The 22,403-nt window shown below is 37.0% G+C and overlaps 1 protein-coding gene across 4 annotated transcripts in view; it reads right to left on the reverse strand.

Annotated features, from left to right (window-relative positions):
• Window positions 1-22,403, reverse strand: part of KATNAL1 (katanin catalytic subunit A1 like 1) — a 64,883-nt gene that overhangs the window by 28,337 nt on the left and 14,143 nt on the right. For all 4 annotated transcript variants that reach the window (XM_081214617.1, XM_081214618.1, XM_081214616.1 and 1 more), the window contains exons 3-4: window positions 21,539-21,699; window positions 6,208-6,376 (exon numbers count right to left, since the gene is read on the reverse strand). In XM_081214617.1, coding sequence (XP_081070743.1) covers window positions 6,208-6,376; window positions 21,539-21,699 — 330 coding nt within the window. The remainder of the gene's footprint in view (window positions 1-6,207; window positions 6,377-21,538; window positions 21,700-22,403) is intronic.

Below are 22,403 nucleotides of genomic sequence, written 5' to 3' on the forward strand. Positions count from 1 at the left end.
CATAAATGTGATGACATATAGAACCCCTAGCTAGGAAAATAAAACTTCTTTGTGGCAATTCAATAACATCCTCATTCACTTATGACATCATAAAGGAAACAGGAAATGCTATCACTAAAAATTTATTTTTGTCTTTTCATTAAAATTAAGGCTACGAGAAATGTCAGGTCATCCTGGCTCCTTACTCTGAAAAATTATTTTCAGCACATTTTCCTAAAGTCCATTTTAAGGACAGCACAGAATTTCTACCCAGTATTATGTTTATTCACCAATCAATTTCCCAGATAAAGTAAATGTACATACTGAACCCAAACCAAAGGAAATTTTCTCATTAGGAAAAATAATCTTGTTTTACCCTAAAATTTAAAGATAAGTCAAAGTTGAAAAAAAATTTTATCAATAGTAAAGCATATGTATCATCTTATTCTGTGAACACCGTAGACACATCTACTTCCTTATAAATCTTTCCCCTACAATTGTGTTTTCATTTTAATTCAGAATACTAGTTAAAATATCTTTTAAGTTTTAAAACTTTATTTTGAATATTTCTATAAAAGCTCAGGACTTCCCTGGCAGTCCAGTGGTTAGGACTCTGCACTTCCACTGCAGGGGGCACAGGCTCGAACCCTGGTCGGGGAACTAAAACCTGGCCAAAAAAAAGCTCCATTTTAGAGGGCAGACAGTAGAAGCAAGAAGAACTACAATACTGCAGCCTGTGGAACATAAAGCACATTCACAGAAAGACAGACAAGATGAAAAGGCAGAGGGCTATGTACCAGATGAAGGAACAAGATAAAACCCCAGAAAAACAACTAAATGAAGTGGAGATAGGCAACCTTCCAGAAAAAGAATACAGAAAAATGATAGTGAAGATGATCCAGGACCTTGGAAAAAGAATGGAGGCAAAGATCGAGAAAATGCAAGAAATGTTTAACAAAGACCTAGAAGAATTAAAGAACAAAAAAACAGAGATGAACAATACAATAACTGAAATGGAAACTACACTAGAAGGAATCAATAGCAGAATAACTGAGGCAGAAGAATGGATAAGTGACCTGGAAGACACAATGGTGGAATTCACTGTTGCAGAACAGAATAAAGAAAAAAGAATGAAAAGAAATGAAGACAGCCTAAGAGACCTCTGGGACAACATTAAATGCAACAACGTTCACATTATAGGGGTCCCAGAAGGAGAAGAGAGAGAGAAAGGACCAGAGAAAATATTTGAAGAGATTATAGTCAAAAACTTCCCTAACATGGGAAAGGAAAGAGCCACCCAAGTCCAGGAAGCACAGCGAGTCCCATACAGGATAAACCCAAGGAGAAACACGTCAAGACACATAGTAATCAAATTGGCAAAAATTAAAGACGAAGAAAAATTATTGAAAGCAGCAAGGGAAAAATGACAAATAACATACAAGGGAACTCCCATAAGGTTAACAGCTGATTTCTCAGCAGAAACTCTACAAGCCAGAAGGGAGTGGCATGATATACTTAAAGTGATGAAAGGGAAGAACCTACAACCAAGATTACTCTACCTGGCAAGAAGCTCATTCAGATTCGATGGAGAAATCAAAAGCTTTACAGACAAGCAAAGGCTAAGAGAATTCAGCACCACCAAACCAGCTCTACAACAAATGCTAAAGGAACTTCTCTAAGTGGGAAACACAAGAGAAGAAAAGGATCCAAAAAACAAACCCAAAACAATTAAGAAAATGGTCATAGGAACATACATATCGATAATTACCTTAAACGTGAATGGATTAAATGCTCCAACCAAAAGACACAGGCTTGCTGAATGGATACAAAAACAAGGTCCATATATATGCTGTCTACAAGAGACCCACTTCAGACCGAGGGACACATACAGACTGAAAGTGAGGGGATGGAAAAAGATATTCCATGCAAACAGAAATCTAAAGAAAGCTGGAGTAGCAATACTCATATCAGATAAAACAGACTTTAAAATAATGTTACAAGAGACAAGGAAGGACACTACATAATGATCAAGGGATCATTCCAAGAAGAAGATATAACAATTATAAATATGTATGCACCCAACATAGGAGAACCTCAATACATAAGGCAACTGCTAACAGCTATTAAAGAGGAAATCAACAGTAACACAATAATAGTGGGGGACTTTAACATTTCACTTACACCAATGGACAGATCATCCAAAATGAAAATAAATAAGGAAACAGAAGCTTTAAATGACACAATAGACCAGATAGATTTAATTGATACTTATAGGACATTCCATCCAAAAACAGCAGATTATACTTCCTTCTCAATTGCACATGGAACACTCTCCAGGACAGATCACATCCTGGGTCACAAATCAAGCATCAGTAAATTTAAGAAAATTGAAATCACATAAAGCATCTTTTCTGACCACAACACTATGAGATTAGAAATGAATTACAGGGAAAAAAATATAAAAAACACATACACATGGAGGCTAAACAATACATTATTAAATAACCAACAGATCACTGAAGAAATCAAAGAGGAAATAAAAAAATACCTAGAGACAAATGACAATGAAAACACGATGATCCAAAACCTATGAGATGCAGCAAAAGCAGTTCTAAGAGGGAAGTTTACAGTCATACAAGCCTACCTCAAGAAACAAGAAAAATCTCAAACAATCTAAACTTACACCTAAAGGAACTAGAGAAAGAAGAACAAACAAATCCCAAAGTTAGCAGAAGGAAAGAAATCATAAAGATCAGAGCAGAAATAAATGAAATAGACACAAAGAAAACAAAAGCAAAGATCAATAAAACTAAAAGCTGGTTCTTTGAGAAGATAAACAAAATTGATAAACCATTAGCCAGACTCATCAAGAAAAAGAGGGAGAGGACTCAAATCAATAAAATTAGAAATGAAAAAGGAGAAGTTACAACAGACACTGCAGAAATACAAAGCATCCTAAGAGACTACTACAAGCAACTCTATGCCAATAAAATGGACAACCTGGAAGAAATGGACAAATTCTTAGAAAGGTATAACCTTTCAAGACAGAACCAGGAAAAAACAGAAAATATGAACAGACCAATCACAAGTAATGAAATTGAAACTGTGATTAAAAATCTTCCAACAGGGCTTCCCTGGTGGCGCAGTGGTTGAGAGTCCGCCTGCTGATGTGGGGGACACGGGTTCATGCTCCAGTCCGGGAAGATCCCACATGCTGCAGAGCGGCTGGGCCCATGAGCCATGGCCACTGAGCCTGTGCGTCTGGAGCCTGTGCTCCGCAACGGGAGAGGCCACAACAGTGAGAGGCCCGCATACCGCAAAAAAAAAAAAAAAATTCTTCCAACAAACAAAAGTCCAGGACCAGATGGCTTCACAGGTGAATTCTATCAAACATTTAAAGAAGAGCTAACACCTATCCTTCTCATACTCTTCCAAAAAATTTCAGAGGAAGGAACACTCCAAACTCATTCTATGAGGCCACCATCACCCTGATACCAAAACCAGACAAAGATACTACAAAAAAATAAAATTACAGACCAATATCACTGATGAATATAGATGCACGAATCCTCAACAAAATACTAGCAAACAGAATCCAACAACAAATTAAAAGGATCATACACCACGATCAAGTGGGATTTATCCCAGGGATGCAAGGATTCTTCAATATACACAAATCAATCAATGTGATATACCATATTAACAAATTGAAGAATAAAAACCATATGATCACCTCAATAGATACAGAAAAAGCTTTTGACAAAATCAACATCCATTCATGATAAAAACTCTCCAGAAAGTGGGTAAAGAAGGAAACTACTTCAACATAATAAAGGCCAAATGTGACAAACCCACAGCCAACATCATTCTCAATGATGAAAAACTGAAAGCATTTCCTCTAAGATCAGGAACGAGACAAGGATGTCCACTCTCACCACTATTATGCAACATAGTTTTGGAAGTCCTAACCACAGCAATCAGAGAAGAAAAAGAAATACACATTGGAAAAGAAGAAGTAAAACTGTCAATGTTTGCATATTACATGACACTATACGTAGAGAACCCTAAAAATGCCACCAGAGAACTACTAGAGCTAATCAATGAATTTGGTAAAGTTGCAGGATACAAAATTAATGCACAGAAATCTCTTGCATTCCTATACACTAATGATGAAAAATCTGAAAGAGAAATTATGGAAACACTCCCATTTACCACTGCAACAAAAAGAATAAAATACCTAGGAATAAGCCTACCTACAGACACAAAAGACCTGTATGCAGAAAACTGTAAGACACTGATGAAAGAAATTAAAGATGATACCAACAGATGGAGAGATATACCATGTTCTTGGATTGGAAAAATCAATATTGTGAAAATGACTATACTACCCAAAGCAATCTACAGATTCAGTGCAATCCCTATCAAATTACCAAGGGCATTTTTTATGGAACTAGAACAAATCATCTCAAAATTTGTATGGAGAAACAAAAGACCCCGAATGGCCAAAGCAGTCTTGAGGGGAAAAAACGGAGCTGGAGGAATCAGACTCCCTGACTTCAGACTATATTACAAAGCTACAGTAATCAAGACAATATGGTACTGGCACAAAATCAGAAACACAGATCAATGGAACAAGATAGAAAGCCCAGAGATAAACCCACTCACCTATGGTCAACTAATCCATGACAAAGGAGGCAAAGATATACAATGGAGAAAAGACAGTCTCTTCAATATGTGGTGCTGGGAAAACTGGACAGCTACATGTAAAAGAATGAAATTAGAATGCTCCCTAGTGCCATACACAAAAATAAACTCAAAATGGATTAGCGACCTAAATGTACGATCAGACACTATAAAACTCTTAGAGGAAAACACAGGAAGAACACTCTTTGACATAAATCACAGCAAGATCTTTTTTGATCCACCTCCTAGAGTAATGGAAATAAAAACAAAAATAAACAAATGGGACCTAGTGAAACTTAAAAGCTTTTGCACAGCAAAGGAAACCATAAACAAGACGAAAAGACAACCCTCAGATTGGGAGAAAATATTTGCAAACGCATCAACGGACAAAGGATTAATCTCCAAAATATATAAACAGCTCATGTAGCTCAATATTAAAGAAACAAACAACCCAATCAAAAAATGGGCAGAAGACCTAAATAGACATGTCTCCAAAGAAGACATACAGATGGCCAAGAAGCACATGAAAAGCTGCTCAACATCACTAATTATTAGAGAAATGCAAATCAAAACTACAATGAGGTATCACCTCACACCAGTTAGAATGGGCATCATCAGAAAATCTACAAACAACAAATGCTGGAGAGGGTGTGGAGAAAAGGGAACCCTCTTGCACTGTTGGTGGGAATGTAAATTGATAGAGCCACTATGGAGAACAGTATGGAGGCTCCTTAAAAAACTAAAAATAGAATTACCATATGATCAAGCAATCCCACTACTGGGCATATACCCAGAGAAAACCATAATTCAAAAAGAGTCATGCACCCCAATGTTCATTGTAGCACAATTTACAATAGCCAGGTCATGGAAGCAACCTAAATGCCCATCGACAGAGGAATGGATAAAGAAGATGTGGTACATATATACAATGGAATATTACTCAGCCATAAAAAGGAATGAAATTAGGTCATTTGTTGAGACATGGATGGACCTAGAGACTGTCATACAGAGTGAAGTAAGTCAGAAAGAGAAAAACAAATATCATATATTAACGCATGTACGTGGAACCTAGAAAAATGGTACAGATGAACCGGTTTGCAGGGCAGACGTTGAGACACAGATGTAGAGAACAAACGTATGGACACCAAGGGGGAAAGCCGCAGGGGGGTGGGAAAAAAAATCAAACTACCTCCTTGTCCTCCTCTAAGTAAACGTGGACTACTATGTAAGATTCAAAATTATTTCCTATTTAATTTTGTCATTTTTTATCTTTAATTATCAGAATTGTGATGATATTTAATACAATTTTGAAATTCAAAAAATAAAAAGCTCCATTTTACTTAAGATTTCTGTGTGTGTGTATTAAGAAATATATACATCTCTGAGGTTACTGACAGTGCAGAATGGCCGTCAAAATGCAAAGACTGCATAGGTTTTTGATTCAAAGTTTTTTTAAAAATCTCTTCCATGTCAAAACCAGGGTCCTCTGAAAAGCAACAAACGTCACGGGCTTAAAGTGAGTGGGTTACAAAGAGGTAGTCTTGCCTTGTCATCTCTCCCTCTTGCTCTACAATCCTTGTCCCTACTTGTAGAGGGTTTTTCACTCTTTGATACAGCATGTGCTCGGCCTACAGGTCCCCGGGCTCCTCCTCCTGGCATTTCTTTCCTCAGAGGTCTTACTTCTCGACTGGGACGCCTTATCTGAGGTGGAGCTCTGACAAAAAAATAAATACATAAAATTAAAATTAATCAAAGGCAAAAGTATTTCAATATTACCTTAGTCAATAAAACTATTAAATCAATAAGCCCACAAGGTCAATTTTTCCCCCTTTTGCCAATTCATGGCCACAACTATTAGGTCAGTTTTTAAAGTGCTTTTCTGTAAAGTATACTGGTTGATACAAACATTAAATACATATAAATGACACATACAGCAGCAATTATTTTGTCAAAAATAACATTCACCAATAGAGGGCAATACAGACTATTCCCATCTAATAATCTTACTAGTGTAACAGAAAATCAATTCCTTTATTCATTACTGTCCTAAGCCAAATAAGTAACTTTAAAAAAATTATTAAAAGCTGAAAGGACAAGGATTCAAAATGTATTTATTTGCATAGCTTACTAGTTTATCCTTTACAACCAAAATGATTTTCTCTGCTTCCATGTTGGAAAAACCAATTCATTCATCAAATTACAAACAGCAGGGCTTAATGAAATCTTCTTAATTTATGTGCAAAGTTTATGTGTAAAAATATTACTCATGCTTTGAGCATGTCAAAAATCACAGGATCATTCAAATTATACAGGCCCCCAAATGTGAATCAAGAATTTTGATAACTATATGTGGCAAAGGATGTTAATTCTATTTATGGTGGTGATCATTTCGCAATATACACAAATATTGAATCATTATGTGGTACACCTGAAACTAATGTAATATATGTCAATTATACAGCAGTTTTAAAAAAGAATTTTGATAAATACATACATATAACTATGCTTATAAAGTGGCATATTTTGTCTCATGTAATGTGAAACATGTCTTCTTCAAATAGTGAGATTATGGGGTTTCTCAGAACAGTATTTATTTGCCTCTCTCTGGGTATTGGGGGAAACTCCATCACTTTGTGTCTAATCTCTTAGTGCTTCCTCCCTGAACTGTCTCTGTCTCTGTTTTCCTACCTTTACTCTCTTCACAGCTCTGCCTGTATTTGCAGCCCTTCACATCCCATATGTGTGTTCCTTTTCCACCCAAGTGCCAAAATCTATTCTTATCCCTTTTCCAGCTTCATGCTTTTAATTCATCTAACTCATCACGGAGTTTCTCTTCCTGGTACCAGAAAAGGTCTCACGTGTGTATAACTCAATGAACTCAGCAAAACAGGAAAATGGATGAAAAGCCAGGAAGGTTGAAAACTCAAGGTAAAAAATAGTTTACATATTGCAGCATCTTCAGACTACTGGAATTAGACCACTACATGAAAGTGCTGAGGATGAGAGAGGCTGGTGAAAAGTGTATGTCTTTCTACTAGGTTACCATACACTGACATCTGAATCCTTGGAGTCCAATCCAGTTAAACAGTTATTTACTGAACACCCACACCTGTTAGGAGGTATATATCCTCTACTGTGCTAGGCCCTAGGAGGAGACAAAGATGAATAAGCAATCTTGTGGGGAAAAAATCCACAGGAAAGGAACTTGAAAATCGTGTATAGTGAAATAGTTATAAGGCATTCTCAAATTTAAAGGTATTATTATGTTTTTGGTTCTAGCGCATTATTAGTCTTTTAAGTATTCTGTCAATAAGGTAAAAATGTAATGAAACTGGTAAAGAATAAAAAACTAAAAACGTTATGTTGCTCTATTCCTAGTATTTCATTGCAACCATTGTTTTTTGAATGAATTTCTGTTTTGTTTTGATGAAGAGGTGTAAAGTCATAGAGCAGAACTTTACTGTTATATATATACATACATATCTGTGTATGTATAATGTCCTTCCTGAATCGGATTCCTGGCCAAAGACAATAAAAAGCGACTGACAATCTCTTGCACACAGAACACACGTCAAGTTTGCCCTTCTGTTAGCAGCTGCGCCTGCTATTTAAATAGTCTGTCCTTGTTTGTGGTCCTGCTTTCTGGAGGCACAGCCAGCCCGAAGCTTTGGCTCACAAACAGCAGGCCCATCCTTCACAGCTGCGCTGCCAGGCTGCTCGGTGGCCTCGCTGAGGAGGGGTGAATTGCAGGGACTCTAGAAGCGTTTCTTCTGCCTCCTCAGCTTGTGCTTTCCCGCCTCAGCTGGCTGGTTAGCAGTCACTGAGGAGTCCTGCTTGTAGTCTGTTCTGCACACACATCCAGCTCAGTAAAGCTGTGCTGCGAGAATTACGTCAAAGCTCGTACACAGGCTGCACTCCGAGCGTTTGCTGCTGCTGACCTTGTCCTGCCACTCGATATTCTGACGGGCTCATAAACGGTCTGGATGAAACTGCTCAGGAGGCCAGATGTGGCATTTGTGGCAAGTCCCACGTCTCACAGAAAGTGTGCCTGTGCTTTGCAGGTCTTCAGTGCCGTCTCACTGCAGTGTGATATTACATTCGAAACAGACTCTGTCAGCTTCCCAAAGGACATCCTTGACTCTGTTCTGTACTTCTTTCCATTTAGGGCATCACTGCCCAATGGCATGCTTCAATTTAAGGACTCAGTGACAGCTTCCAGGCTGTAAAAAATAAGTCTCAGGGCTTCTTTTACTGGTCTCTTTTTAAAAAGAGACTTTATGAGTAGGGTTGCACAGCATCGTCAGCCTCTGCCCCAATGGTCAAACACAGGCAGACACCCTGCTAGCTTACAGCATTTCAAATATAGAGAATAACTGGAGATCTGCAGATAAAAGAGTAGCATGTCTACATTGAGCTCAGTTCTCCTACTGGAGGATATTTCCCCGCAGGAATGGGAAGAAAGATGCCTTACCCTATCATATGCAAACAAGCCTGACTTCCTCCAAAAGCCAATACTCCCTTTCTAAGCAATATTAAATATCAATATTATATGTACATGTTCTTACAGCACTGCTTGTAATAGTAAACACCTGGAAACAACCCAAAGGTCCAGTATCAGAATAGATGCATAAATTATTATACATTCACATAATGGGATACTATATTCACGTGAACATGAATTACAGCCACATGCAGTAATAACAGATCAATCTCAGGACCACAATGCTGAGTGAAAAAGTAAGTTCAAAGAACACATACAGTATGATTCTAAGCAAAACAGGATACTGTGTGGAGATTAAAATGTATGTGCTAAAAGTAGAAAGAAAGGCAAAGGAATGATAAACCTCAAATCCAGGACAGTGGCTAACTCTGAAAGAGGAGGGAAAGGAACAGGACGCAGAGGAGCTCACAGGGGGCCTTCAAGGTAACGCTAATGTTCTTTATCTTAAACTCCATGGTGGGTACATAGATCCTACTGTATTATAACTCCTTACTCCTTACATAAATTTTATTATTCATATTATTTACTTGGTAGTTAATAAACTTTAAATATGATGAATATAACAACACCACTAATTAAATTATTTGAGCGCCTAAAAAAATGAAATTATAGGGTTGCTACAAAGTTGTTGGCATGTTCTAGAAACACACATGTGGTGGTGATGTGGGCTCAGAGTACACACCCTCAGTTGAACCTGCTGTATTACTGCCTGGCAGATCTCCATAAAAGATTGGGCAACAGAAACAGAACTGTCTGTCAGACAGCACCACTCATCCAGGATTCCAGAAGTCAAAGGGAAAGAGACCTCTTCTGAAGATGCCTTCATTCCACACCATATTTAGAAACAGGGTCAAAGATACTATCACAATTTTCTCCAATTGCTATACAAGCACCTTAAGATTCCCATCTATTCAGCTCTTTCTATTTCTTCCAGCTTTCTGTTTCATGATTATTCTAAATTCTTTGGTTATATCTGTTTGTTCATACATTGTTAGAATTCTAGTAAAAGAATAAGAAACTTGGAACAGGTCCTATATATGCCCAAGAACATAAATCAAATTACTGAAACTTCTGGAAAAGGAAGGAAAATAATCTTACTTTGCTATGACATTAATCTATATGAATTAAACAGGAAAATACATACCTCTCTATAGCTAATGGAAAAAAACACGAGTTCCAAGTAGTTCATACTGATAGTTTTACTATAAGGACTTGGAGTCAATATATGAGACTTTGAGTCCAAGAGAAATTGTTTGGTAAGAAATCAGGAGGCAAGAAAACAAAGCTTAAACAGAAATTAGAGGACTTGTTATTTGAAATTAATAATTAAGAATTTTAATGTCCACTCTCATCAAATATATGACTGCTATTTTTTCAAATCAGAAAATATATGTTTATCTAATAAGGACAGGAACTATACTGGCTGTTGACATAAAAACGTTGCAAACACTATTCCTCCCTTCACAGAGAAACAGCATGGTGATCCGGAGTTAGCATTAGATTTAGAATCCTAAACCCTGGGTGCCTTCCTACTCCCAGGTCCACCAATTACTGATTATATGAGTGTATCACTTAACATCTACAAACCTCATACTCTTCCTCTGTAAATGGGGATGATTAATACTTAACAGAATTTTTTAAATCTATTTTTCATTGAGGTATACCATATATTCAGTAAAATGTACATATATTAGGTATACAACTCAATAAATTTTGGTACTGTATAACCACCTGTAGAACAAAGAGCATTTCCCAATACCCCAGGAAGTTTTTTTCATGGCCCCTGTTAGTAGATACCAGCTGGTAAAGGTAACCACTATTTTGACCTTCCTATCATAGATTAGGTTTGCCTGTTCTAGTTTCACAAAATGGAATCCTATAGTACATACTCTTTCAACATTACCTGTGAAATTCATCCATGTTCCTGTATATAGCCGTTGATCTTTCTTCACTGCTCTGGAGTATTCTATTGCATAAATATACAACTTATCAATTCTGTGAATGGACACCTGAGCTGTTTTCTGTTTGAGGTTTATTATTAAAGCCTCTATGAATATGGGAATTATGCTCATGGTAAACAGAAGCATTCATTTCTTTGGGATCTGTATCCAGGAGCAGAATAGCTGCATCACAAAGTGTATGTAAGATTAGCTTTAGTAAATATAGCCAATGGTATTCCAGAGCAGTGATGCCATTCTACACTCCCATCAGCCATGTACAAGAGTGCCAGTTGTCCCACCCTAGTCATTCGGGGGTGGGTGGGCGTGTAATGGTGTCTCACTGTGGTTCTACCTTGCCTTTCTTGAATGGCTACAGATGTTAAACACCTTTTCAACAAGATGCTTATTAGCCACGTGAATATCTTCTTTTGTATAGTATCTGTTCCAGTCTTTAGTCCATTTTTTTTCAACTGGGTTGCCTGACTTTTTCTTATTGATTTATTGATTGTTGTTCTTTATATATTCTGGATACAAGTCCTTTGTCATACATATGCATTGCAAACATCTTCTACCAGTATATGGCTTTCCTTTTTTTTACTGCCTTTCTACCAGTATATGGCTTGTCTTAATGGTGTATCTCTTGATGAAAAGAAGTTCATAATTTTAGAATTCTGACTTACTGATCTTTTATCTTTAATGCTTTATTGTCCAGTTTAATAAATCTTTGCTATCCCAAGAAGATGGTAATATCCCTTCCATGTTTTCTTCCGGAAGTTTTATTTTATTACCGTTTTACATTTTAGGTGGTGATCTATTTCAAATTAGTTTTTCTATATGATGTGAGGTAAGGGGTCAAGATTTTCCTCACCACATGGACATTCAATTAACCCAGAAGCATTTACTGACAAGACCCACCTTTCCCTACTGAACTGCAGTGGTGCCTCTTCATAAATCAAGTGACTCCACAGAATCTAACCTTTAATAAGTTCCAGTTCTAAAAAGAACTTTAGAAATTTTAATTATTTGCTATCAGAAAATTATAAACAAATATTTTAGTATGATATATTCCAGAGTCTGTTCAAAATATTAATTTTTCAACAAATACCTGAACTTTTGATGAATGCAAGATACTACGCTACGTAATAGAAAAGGCTTTTTGTATACTGGGTTAAGTCTTCCCTCACTATCTAACAAACAAATCAATCACACTCAGAAACACATGGAGTACTATAAGCCATGCTGATACAAGTTGTTTTATATCCTCAAGGGTACTTTTTGTGCAAAACATCTCTTCAAAGGTTTACTTTGATTCTTTAAATATTCAATTTATTAAAGTTAAAACTGCAAAAATTCAGTTAGTCCTTAAAGCTTTTAGATTCACTTACAAATCTTTTTCTATGTACAAGAGTAGCAGATTTTAGAAGTCACTTTTTTTTTTTTTTTTTTTTTTTTTTCGTGGTATGTGGGCCTCTCATTGTTGTGGCCTCTCCCGTTGCGAAGCACAGGCTCCGGACGCGCAGGCTCAGCAGCCATGGCTCACGGGCCCAGCCGCTCCGCGGCACGCGGGATCTTCCGGGACCGGGGCACGAACCCGTGTCCCCTGCATCGGCAGGCGGACTCCCAACCACTGCGCCACCAGGGAAGCCCAGAAGTCACTTTTAAGAGGCTTTTGAATAATGTTTGATGCCATTTACAAACCTGGCTAATTAAATGCCACTAAAATTTTTAACATACGTTTATAAATGTAATATATTTTATTTCTTTCTTAGTTCTTCAATTGTCTTACTTAACACAGCATAACTTACATATAAATACTTTCATAAACTTAGTAAGTTAAACTTATAAATGAGGTAAGCCTAATTTCTCCTAAATGTTCCCCAAAAGTACTTAACATAAATTTTCATGTAAAAATCACAGATCTAAATTATTCCATAATACACTTAAAATTGGAATTGCATGCTTATCACCCTCATTAGCCATATTGTCTTAAATTACAAGTACATAAAAATAATCAATAAATATGTACATATCCCTTAACAAAAAATACTACTATTACAGTTTTGAGTCTCTTAGACATTTCTACTCTTAATTCGAAATGTCACTGGAGTTGAAAGATGCTTACCCACTACAGAAGACAATTATCCAAGTTAACCAAGGTAATATTTAGCCAAAAATTTCAGCTGGTATGAGATCTGGAGCTGCAGACATCCTTCTCACACCAAATATTATACAGTCCCATTTAGTATCACGGGGGCTGCCCTCTTAGCATTTTGATGCTACCCACAACTAGGTATTTCAGCAAGAACAGGGGCGAGATTCTTGTCAGAGACTCTGATGGGACATACTAATCCTTATTTAAAGTTGCTAAGCCAGTCATTCTATCCCTTCTAAGGTAGGGGAAGGGGATGATGACATTACTAATTATTTCATCTAATGGTAGAATGCCACTACTCCCAGGCAGGTTGATTATTTACTTTTACCTTGCTCTTCTTTGGATCTAAAGATAGGCCCTTGCCTTTTCCATTTAACTCTAAAGACCTCTGAACTTGAAAAACTTAAAATATTTAGTTTATCTTATGTCTAACTCTAAAGACCTTAAAACTAGATGGACAATGGCATTCTTTCAGAGTATAGGGACTACACATCTTTTACAGATTGTATTAAAATACTATCAGTTGAACTTTAAATATCTCATAGTTCTCTGTCTCGTTTATAGTCAAGTTCTGAAAATATTCTACTGATTTTCAAAACACTGTAATACAAAAAAATATGATATAGTCCATGCATTCAAGAAGCTTATAGTTTAGCTAAAAATATATACATATTTTATGTATTATATTGGACATCCCTTTCTATCCACATATAAATCCTGCAACTAAAGCCTCGCTGAAGAAGAGTTCCCAACTAAACTATAAATAAAAGTCCTCAAAAACAACAAACTGGAGCATAAGACCCTCAAGAACTTATGATAAATATATAGATACAGTTTATCTCTAACGAATTGAATTTTTTATCTTTCAGTTTTCTTTTCTGTAACATTAAAAAAAAATTCTGGATAAAATGTAACAAATATCCTGTTTATACATAGGTGATCTTACCAGAAGATAAGAGAAATACCTAACAGCCAAAATATAAATAAAATACAGCTGACGGCATGGCAGTCCTTGAGGGTTTCCAGGTCTCAGGCACCTAAGGGCTTGAGATTTACTGAGCACAAAGTGAGGCCTGAGACAAGGCCTGAGGCCTACAAATGTCAAAGCTGAACTGAGACTGGCAACTGAAGCCAGGACGCTCAAAGGGCAGACTTTAAACACGCACATGGAAGAAACAAGTACGTCTGTCCATCTGAGCCTATGTTCTATGTGTGTGGAGTAAGGTACAAGTCTCCCCTAGAAACAGTAACCAGGGCCTGCACTCCTGTGGTTTGGGATTTGGTTTTACACTCCGTTAAGTGAAGAAATTTACCTAAAAGTGGTCCAGGCGCGTGACATCCTGAAGGCACCTGGCTGAACCCAACACAGACCCTCTGAGGAGTGACATCCCCCTAAACAAGCCACACATTAGAATGACTCAAACCTTGAAGGGACATTCTCAACTTTACCACAAACAAGAGCCATCAGAAATAACCAAAAAGATAAGGCTCCAAATAACTTCTGATAATAGAACTATCAGTTATGAACTATAAAAATGAATGTTTAAAATGGTTAAAAGCATAAAAAAGAATTTGAAACAAAAGAAACACAAGTCTTAAGTAGTGTTAAATAAAAATAAATCCATATTCAGATCATCTGTAGTGAAACCATTTAACACCAAGACAAAAAATCAAATCATAAAAACAATGAGAGAGAAAAGAGAAGTTATCTACAAATGACAATTAGTCTGCTCATGCAAACCAGAAGGCACAATCCTCCTATCACTAATGTCATCTGCAAAGCATAGAGAGAGTGGGGCTGGATATAAGGAGCTGAAGCGAATACAGAACGAGCAGGGGGACAGCACTAGGGAACAAGAGGAGGAGAGAAGAGAGGAAGGGGCCACAGTTAGAAAAAAAGAAACAAGAGGAAGGAAAAAAGAACAGTACAGTGTGAACAGAAGCCGAAAGAAGAGGCGCATTCCAAAGAAGAAAGATGGTAAACACTATCAACTGTTACCAAAGTGAAATACCTTAACTCTTGAGAATCTGGCATTCCATTTTAAATTAGGAAGCTGTCTTCAAGAAGTCAGTCCCATACTGCAATGAATAGAGATCCAGGCTTTCTACTCACTAAGGAAAGAGAAGCAGTGAAAGGCAACAGGGAGCGTACACACCACGGCAGTTTGCCAGAGGAAAGGAGAAGGGAGGAAACAGTGGTCAAGGGCAGCAAGGCGAAGACTGCTTTCAAGAAAAACAAAACGGATGTGTTACGATTTCATTCGGACTTACCACTATCTTGTTCCCACTCCTTAGTTTATCCCTAATGAATTAAAATTTCTATCTTTCAGCTGTCTTTTCTGTAATATATTAAAAAAAAACAATAGAAATACCAAGTTTTTAGGCACTCATTGCAATAAATACCTAGAATTCCAAAATAAGATTTCAAATGAATGACTACTGAGTTCTGCAAAATAAGACAAATGCTTCCTAGAAAATTTACATAAAAGAAACAAAATAGCCAAATGGAACGGACGTCCCCTCTTGGGACACTTTAGGTGAGAATTTAAACCCTGGAAAACACCTGCACCCCGCCCTCACTCTCAGACGATCTTGCTTGCTTTTCTTCCCTCATCGAAATAATCAGGAGAGAACTTCCACAAGCGCTCACCTCCACATCGGCCTCCACATCTGCGTCCACAGCCTTTATAACTAACTGCCTCCCCTCCAGCGACTCTGAATCAGCTTTCCTGCACCCGCCCCACCTGTACACTGCATTGTGCCTCCTCTTGTCTACTCAGGGACATTGCTCCAGCAGTGCCTCTTTCTCCCAGGCATCGTCAATCTTCCCCTTTCTGTTGCAGCATTCTTATCAGCATACAAAAGTCTCTGAAACAACAACAAATTTTGATTCCACTTCCCCAACTACCACTCAATTTCCATGCTGCCCTTTTCAACAAGACTCGCTGAAAGAACGGCACACGTTCACTGTTTTCAATTCCTCTCTTCCCGTTCTCTGAGCCCACTCCGTTATTCTCCACCATTCCACCAAAACCACTCATCATGGTCACCAGTGAGCTCCATGTTGCTAAATCCAATCCAATTCTCAATCCTTATCTTACTTAATCTACATGCAGCATTTGGTAAAGTTGCTTAGAATCTTTAAGCTTCAATTTCTTCTAAAAAAAAATAGGGATGATATTAATAGTACCTATTTTAGAGGGTGGTTGTGAAGATCAAGAAAAAAACCATGTAGAGAGTCTATTAGCATAGTACCTGGTTCACAGTTAAAAACGACTCAATAAATGTCTATGATTATGGTTAATCAGCGCTGCTACCTAATTTCTTCCCATAGTCTAAATATAGAGTCCACCCCACACTCCAGAAACAGAACTCTGGAAGAGAATATGACTCCAGAGTGTTTAGAAATGAGTATAATCTCAACCTGCCAATCATACTCAGCAATAACCTACTCTACCATATGAAGAATGACCTTAAAAGTTCTTTCTTAAAATTCCATACTTGCTGAGGATTCCTAAGTAACTACTACTAATCCCAACCTCTCTTAAACTCTGGTTCTCATTTCCAATTCCTATTCAACAGCTTCCTCTAGATATTTAATTACCTGCACCAATTCTCTCATTCTCTTATCTCATTCATCACCAAATCCAGTCCATTCTACCTCAGTAATGGCTCTCACACCCATTTTACAAGACTGTAAGCTCAGGAAGGCAGGGACTGTGTCTGTTTCTGCATCCCACCGTATCCCCACCATAGTACTGGCACCCAGCATAGTATTTGGTATACAATAGGTGCCAGCATCCTAGGTTAAGCTTTCCAGAATGTCTGGATTATTTTTCTGATGGTTTCTTGAGGCCAAGGTCTGTGCTGGGTTTTTTTTTTTTTATTACCTTTATACTTTCCACAGGGCCAAAAATAAAGTTGAGTATATGATGAATGCTCATAAAATATACGTTGGATAGGGCAGTAATAGTGTTTTTCTTCCTAAGACTTTAAAACAATTTTACAAAACAATCTCATCATGATGTACATTTTACAGAGGTGAAAAGTGAGGCACAGAGAAGTGAAATTAACTTGGAGGACCACTCAATTAGTGGTGGAACTGACAGAAAAGCTTGCTCTCCTACCTCCCAATCCCGGGAAAATTTCCCAGAGCCTGGGTGAGATACCAGTAAGGATGAGATGGCAGTTTACTATCTATCGGTACTTGACCTTGACCTTAACTGATCTTTTTCCAGTGCAAACTGGGATTTAATATGCAAGCAGTTACTTAATCTATTAGGGTACCCAAAGAAAACATAAAGCAACAATTTTAATACCAAGTCAACAAGAATTTCCTCCTTGCTGAAATGCTACAGAATAGCACAGATTTGATAAAAATCAATCATCCTATCTATCTGTATACAGAAACACTCTATGCCATTTCCCTTGGCTCCAGATGAAATAACGTTAGAGAGCCTATCAGAGTTCTCTTTTTCAACCTGTATGGAATAAGCCAAATGATTATTTTCAGGCTTGTGTATCCTGTTGTTACTGCCATATCTCCCAAAAGATGTAACTTTAAAAGACCTAACACATTTATTTTTTAAGTTGAATAAAGAACACTTTATTGAATATAATCTATGTCAAATACTGTTCCAATACAGAAAATCTTAGTTTCATGGCCTCAGGTCTCACCAGGAGAGATCATTTTTAAATGGCCTCATTAAAGAGAATGTGGTTAATAAACTTACATGGAAAATATTATAAAATAATTTAATTAATACAAGATACCTTTTAACTTAGGACACTAAGAATGATCTGGAGGCTTCATCTCTTTGGAGTTTAATTCTCATATTGCCAGAACCTCCCATTATAGTCCTACTTTTGTAGCTCAATTTCCTCATACTTAAGGCAATAAATCTAATTCACTTTAAAAGGTTGTTCTGATATATCCAAGCAGCTGCTGGTAAACAGGATCATGATTAAACCCAGAGGACACGTGACATATAAGGTATAACTTCGAACAACGTGGCAAACCACCACGGAAAACCACCAGTGGTAATGGACATTACCTCACTGTGCCGTAACAGGGAGAGAGGAGAAGTTTTGTGTTAAAGTCCATGAGGTGAAAAGGCAGACCCACAAGCAGGGCTACCAAATTAGTGGCTAACAATAAACCCAACAGATGCGTCCTGGAAACATTTTGTACAAAACAAGGTAAATTATACTTTCCGACTTGCCTACGCTGCAATTTCAGGGTGGTATTCTCAAAGAGAAATGTTTTTAATTACATTATTTATTTCATCAAGCATTTTCAGCTTCTTTATTCTCCTACCACCTCTAGTGAGAATTTAATCAAGTGGTTAACAGAACTATATATTATATATTAGGATATATAGATAAATATCAAAATAGACCCATAGATACCACCAAGTATGTGTAGCCAAGTAACATGGCAGAGTGGGTATAAATAAGACTCCTGAAGTTGAGGAGATCTGGGTTCAAATCCTGGCTCTGCCACTTTCTTGTTCAGATGACTTTGGGAAAATAACAAACTCTGTAAGCTTCAATTTCCTCAGCTTCATACGATTTATTCATAACAATAGATCAGCAATAGTAATATGGGTACACAATACAAGTAGCTACTTCAGAGGATCACTGTAGGTTTAAATAAGATAGTGCTTGTAAAACATAAATTGACAGATAACTAGTTATCATGCTCTTCCTAAAAATGATTGCCCACTTCATGAGACTTGGACATTTAAAAATCCATATTCTCTCTGCCAGAGTTATTCAAAATGTTTCAGAAAACTAAGGATTTATATAGAATGTACAGGAAGGAAAAAAAATTCCTTAAGGAATTTTACAAATGAGGCTATGTCATTTTTTAAATTCTGTTAGTCTCTTACTATTTATCTGAAAGAATGCTGTAGTCTTTTATTTCAGAGTTGATGATTCACTTATTACATGCCAGTTACTGTCCTAAACATTAAATTTTCTTAATTAATTCCATGAGGTAGACATCCCCATTTTACAGACAGTGAAGCTAATGTTTAGAGGTTAAATAACTTGCACAAGGTCATAAAGCAAAGAGGTGTCAGAAGTAGAATTCAAACTCAGATCTCGTGGGCTCCAGTCAATTGTCTTCCCATTACACCAAGAATACCTAAGGACTATATCCACTTTTCACTATCTCTAGGTGGAAATTTTATTACTTTTGTTTTCTACGACCTGTAGAAGAAACAAAATTATAAAAGGAAAAAATTATACAATTTTAACCTCCCATAACTTTTAACCCTAAACTTACAATCTTAATATTTGCTTATTCTATCAGCTCATGCACACATTCTGTGCTACAAACCTGTGTAAAGTTTACTTCATTAACATCTGCCTTACATAGGTATCACTATGATGTTATTACTTGGTGAAGGATCTGTGGATTTGCTTATGTAAAGATTTTATTCTTAAAGTTTAAAACTGCTAATCCCATGATACTACTCCAGGTATTAAACAGAATTCCTTCACTGGTAGAACCCTGTGGAGTTGTTGGGTGTTTTTCCATTGTTGTTGATATATGCGGAAATGGGAATCTTTTTTCCCCAGGCAATATACAGTCTTAGATTTGCTTTTATTAAGGATTTCTGATCCACAGAGAAAAAAAAAAATACACACAATGGTTACACACAAGGGAAACTTTTTTAAAAATTTAGTGTGGAGGGAGGAGGTTTGGAGAAACATATTCTGGTCCATTCATCTTCCACTTTCATTGAGAATAACGATTAAAACACAGGTATAAAAATAAGTCAGGGGCTTCCCTGGTGGCGCAGTGGTTGAGAGTCCGCCTGCCGATGCAGGGGACACGGGTTCGTGCCCCGGTCTGGGAAGATCCCACATGCCGCAGAGCGGCTAGGCCCGTGAGCCATGGCTGCTGAGCCTGCGCATCCGGAGCCTGTGCTCTGCAAGGGGAGAGGCCACAACAGTGAGAGGCCCGCCTACCGCAAAAAAAAAAAAAAAAAAAAAAAAAAAAAAAAAAAAAAAAAAAAAAAAAAAAAAAAATAAGTCAGATCTGTGCTATGGGCAGTTAAAGGAGGCCAAAGAAAAAGAAATAATTGCGCTGGTGTTTCTCTAATGAGGAGAAGTTTTCAGGAAAGTGTTCATCAATGGGAAAATGCCAGCCACACTTTCTATTCAGTCTGAGCCACAGATATTAGATATTAGAGGTATTGTCTGTGGCCACTGCCTTCTGAAATACATCATGGTGCTCTAGCAATTACGAACAGGTACTTCCTATGCTGAAAGTGTTTCCCAGGACCAGATGGCTTCACTGGCAAATTCTACCAAACACTGAAGAAAGAATTAACGCCAATCCTTCTTAAACTCTTCCAAAAAACGGAGGAAGAGGGAACACTTCCAAACGCATTTTATGAAGCCAGCATTACTCTGATACCAAGGCCAGATAAGGACACGATGAGAAAAGAAAACTATAGACCACTGTCCTCAATGAATACAGAGGCAAAAATTCTCAACAGAATACTGGCAAACCAAATTCAAATACACCAGGACCAAGTGGGATTTGTCCTTGGGATGCCAGGGTGGTTCAACATATACAAACCAATAAATACGCTACGTCACATCAACGGAATAAAAGATACAAACCATACTATCATCTCGACAGATGAAGAAAAGCATTTGACAAAATACGACATCCTTTCATGATAAAAACCCTCAACAAGTTGAAGGAACATACCTCAGCGTGATAAAGGCCATATGCAACAACAGCTAACATTATACTCAACACTGAAAAATTGAAAGTTGCTCTTCTTGAACAGCAACAAGATAAGAATGCCCACACTCTCATCACCCTGATTCAGCATAATACTGCAAGTCCTAGCTAGAGTAATTAGGCAACACAAAGAAATAAAAGGCATCCAAACTGGAAAGGAATAAGTCTTTTAAAGCAAAAAAAAAGCTCTGAGGCTGACATTATGAAATCTAAAAGAACTCGCTTAACTGAGAAATTTATCAGTGAAACTAAAATTTAGGACTAGCAGTAGATTTCTATTGTTTTGATGACAGTAGTAAAACATTCCAAAAGCAAGATAGATGACAAACGATATACTTCTGTTCTTTACCAAATACAAACCCTGTAAACACACATGTGTGAAAATTATAAATATGTATTAAATTTACATGCCCCCCCAAACAGTTTTTCATACTTTGCTCAAATAAAGCTTTACTCTCTTCACTCTGAATATCAATTAACTATAGAAGTACCTAAAGAGAATATAAAGTCCCATTTACCTGTGTTCTGCAGGTACAGGGGGCGGCCAAACAGCAGGATCTCTAAATGGTTCATCTTGACAGGACACAGGGACATCTGGGGGCTTGTCGATTTTAAAACTTTCCAAAGTGCTGACAATACTTTTAACTTGTTCATATTCTTCCAATAATTCCTGCCGAACCTTAAAAAAATAGCCTTTATGCTACAAAATATTTATATAAATTGCAAATAACAAATTGCTATAGAATTCTACTTTTCTTACTGTCATTCAAAGTATGCAAAATGAGTAATTAAAACATAGTTTAAAAAGACAACTATTTAAAGTTACATAGGAGGCCAGGAATTGGTTTCAAGACATACGTTTAATATATATCTTTTCTTAGTGCAAGTCGTTATATATCTTTCATGAAGAAATTCTTTCTACCAAAGAATGTGATGACCATTAAGACAATTTAAAACAAGCAACTAAGTTAGTAAGAAGTTAACCATTCCCAGAAATCCATAATGTTATGCTAAATACTTTTAATATATTTGTAAATAGCTTCCTCAAAAATTCTCAGCCAAATGCTGATAGGAAATCAGCATTTCCTACCCCCAATATCACAAAATACGAAATGCCTGTCGTGAGCATCTGAAAGCCTGAAGTGGTGTAATATTGATACTAAGAATTACCCATTTCCAATTTAAATTCTGCCTCACCAAAGTCTGAGTACTTTTCCCCTTGTTTAAAATCTTTCAAGTCCTGGCTAAAGTTTATTTTGAGCTCAAAGGCAAGATTTTCCCCACACTTAAAAAACTTCATTGAGCACCAACTATGTGGAAATTCTCATGTTTTCAAACTTTGAGCCCAAACTAATTTTCAAAGACAAGCAGATAACAGATTGA

The sequence above is a fragment of the Mesoplodon bidens genome, assembly GCF_964165515.1.
Source record: "Mesoplodon bidens genome assembly, chromosome: 17".
In the NCBI taxonomy this organism is placed as follows: domain Eukaryota; kingdom Metazoa; phylum Chordata; class Mammalia; order Artiodactyla; family Ziphiidae; genus Mesoplodon; species Mesoplodon bidens.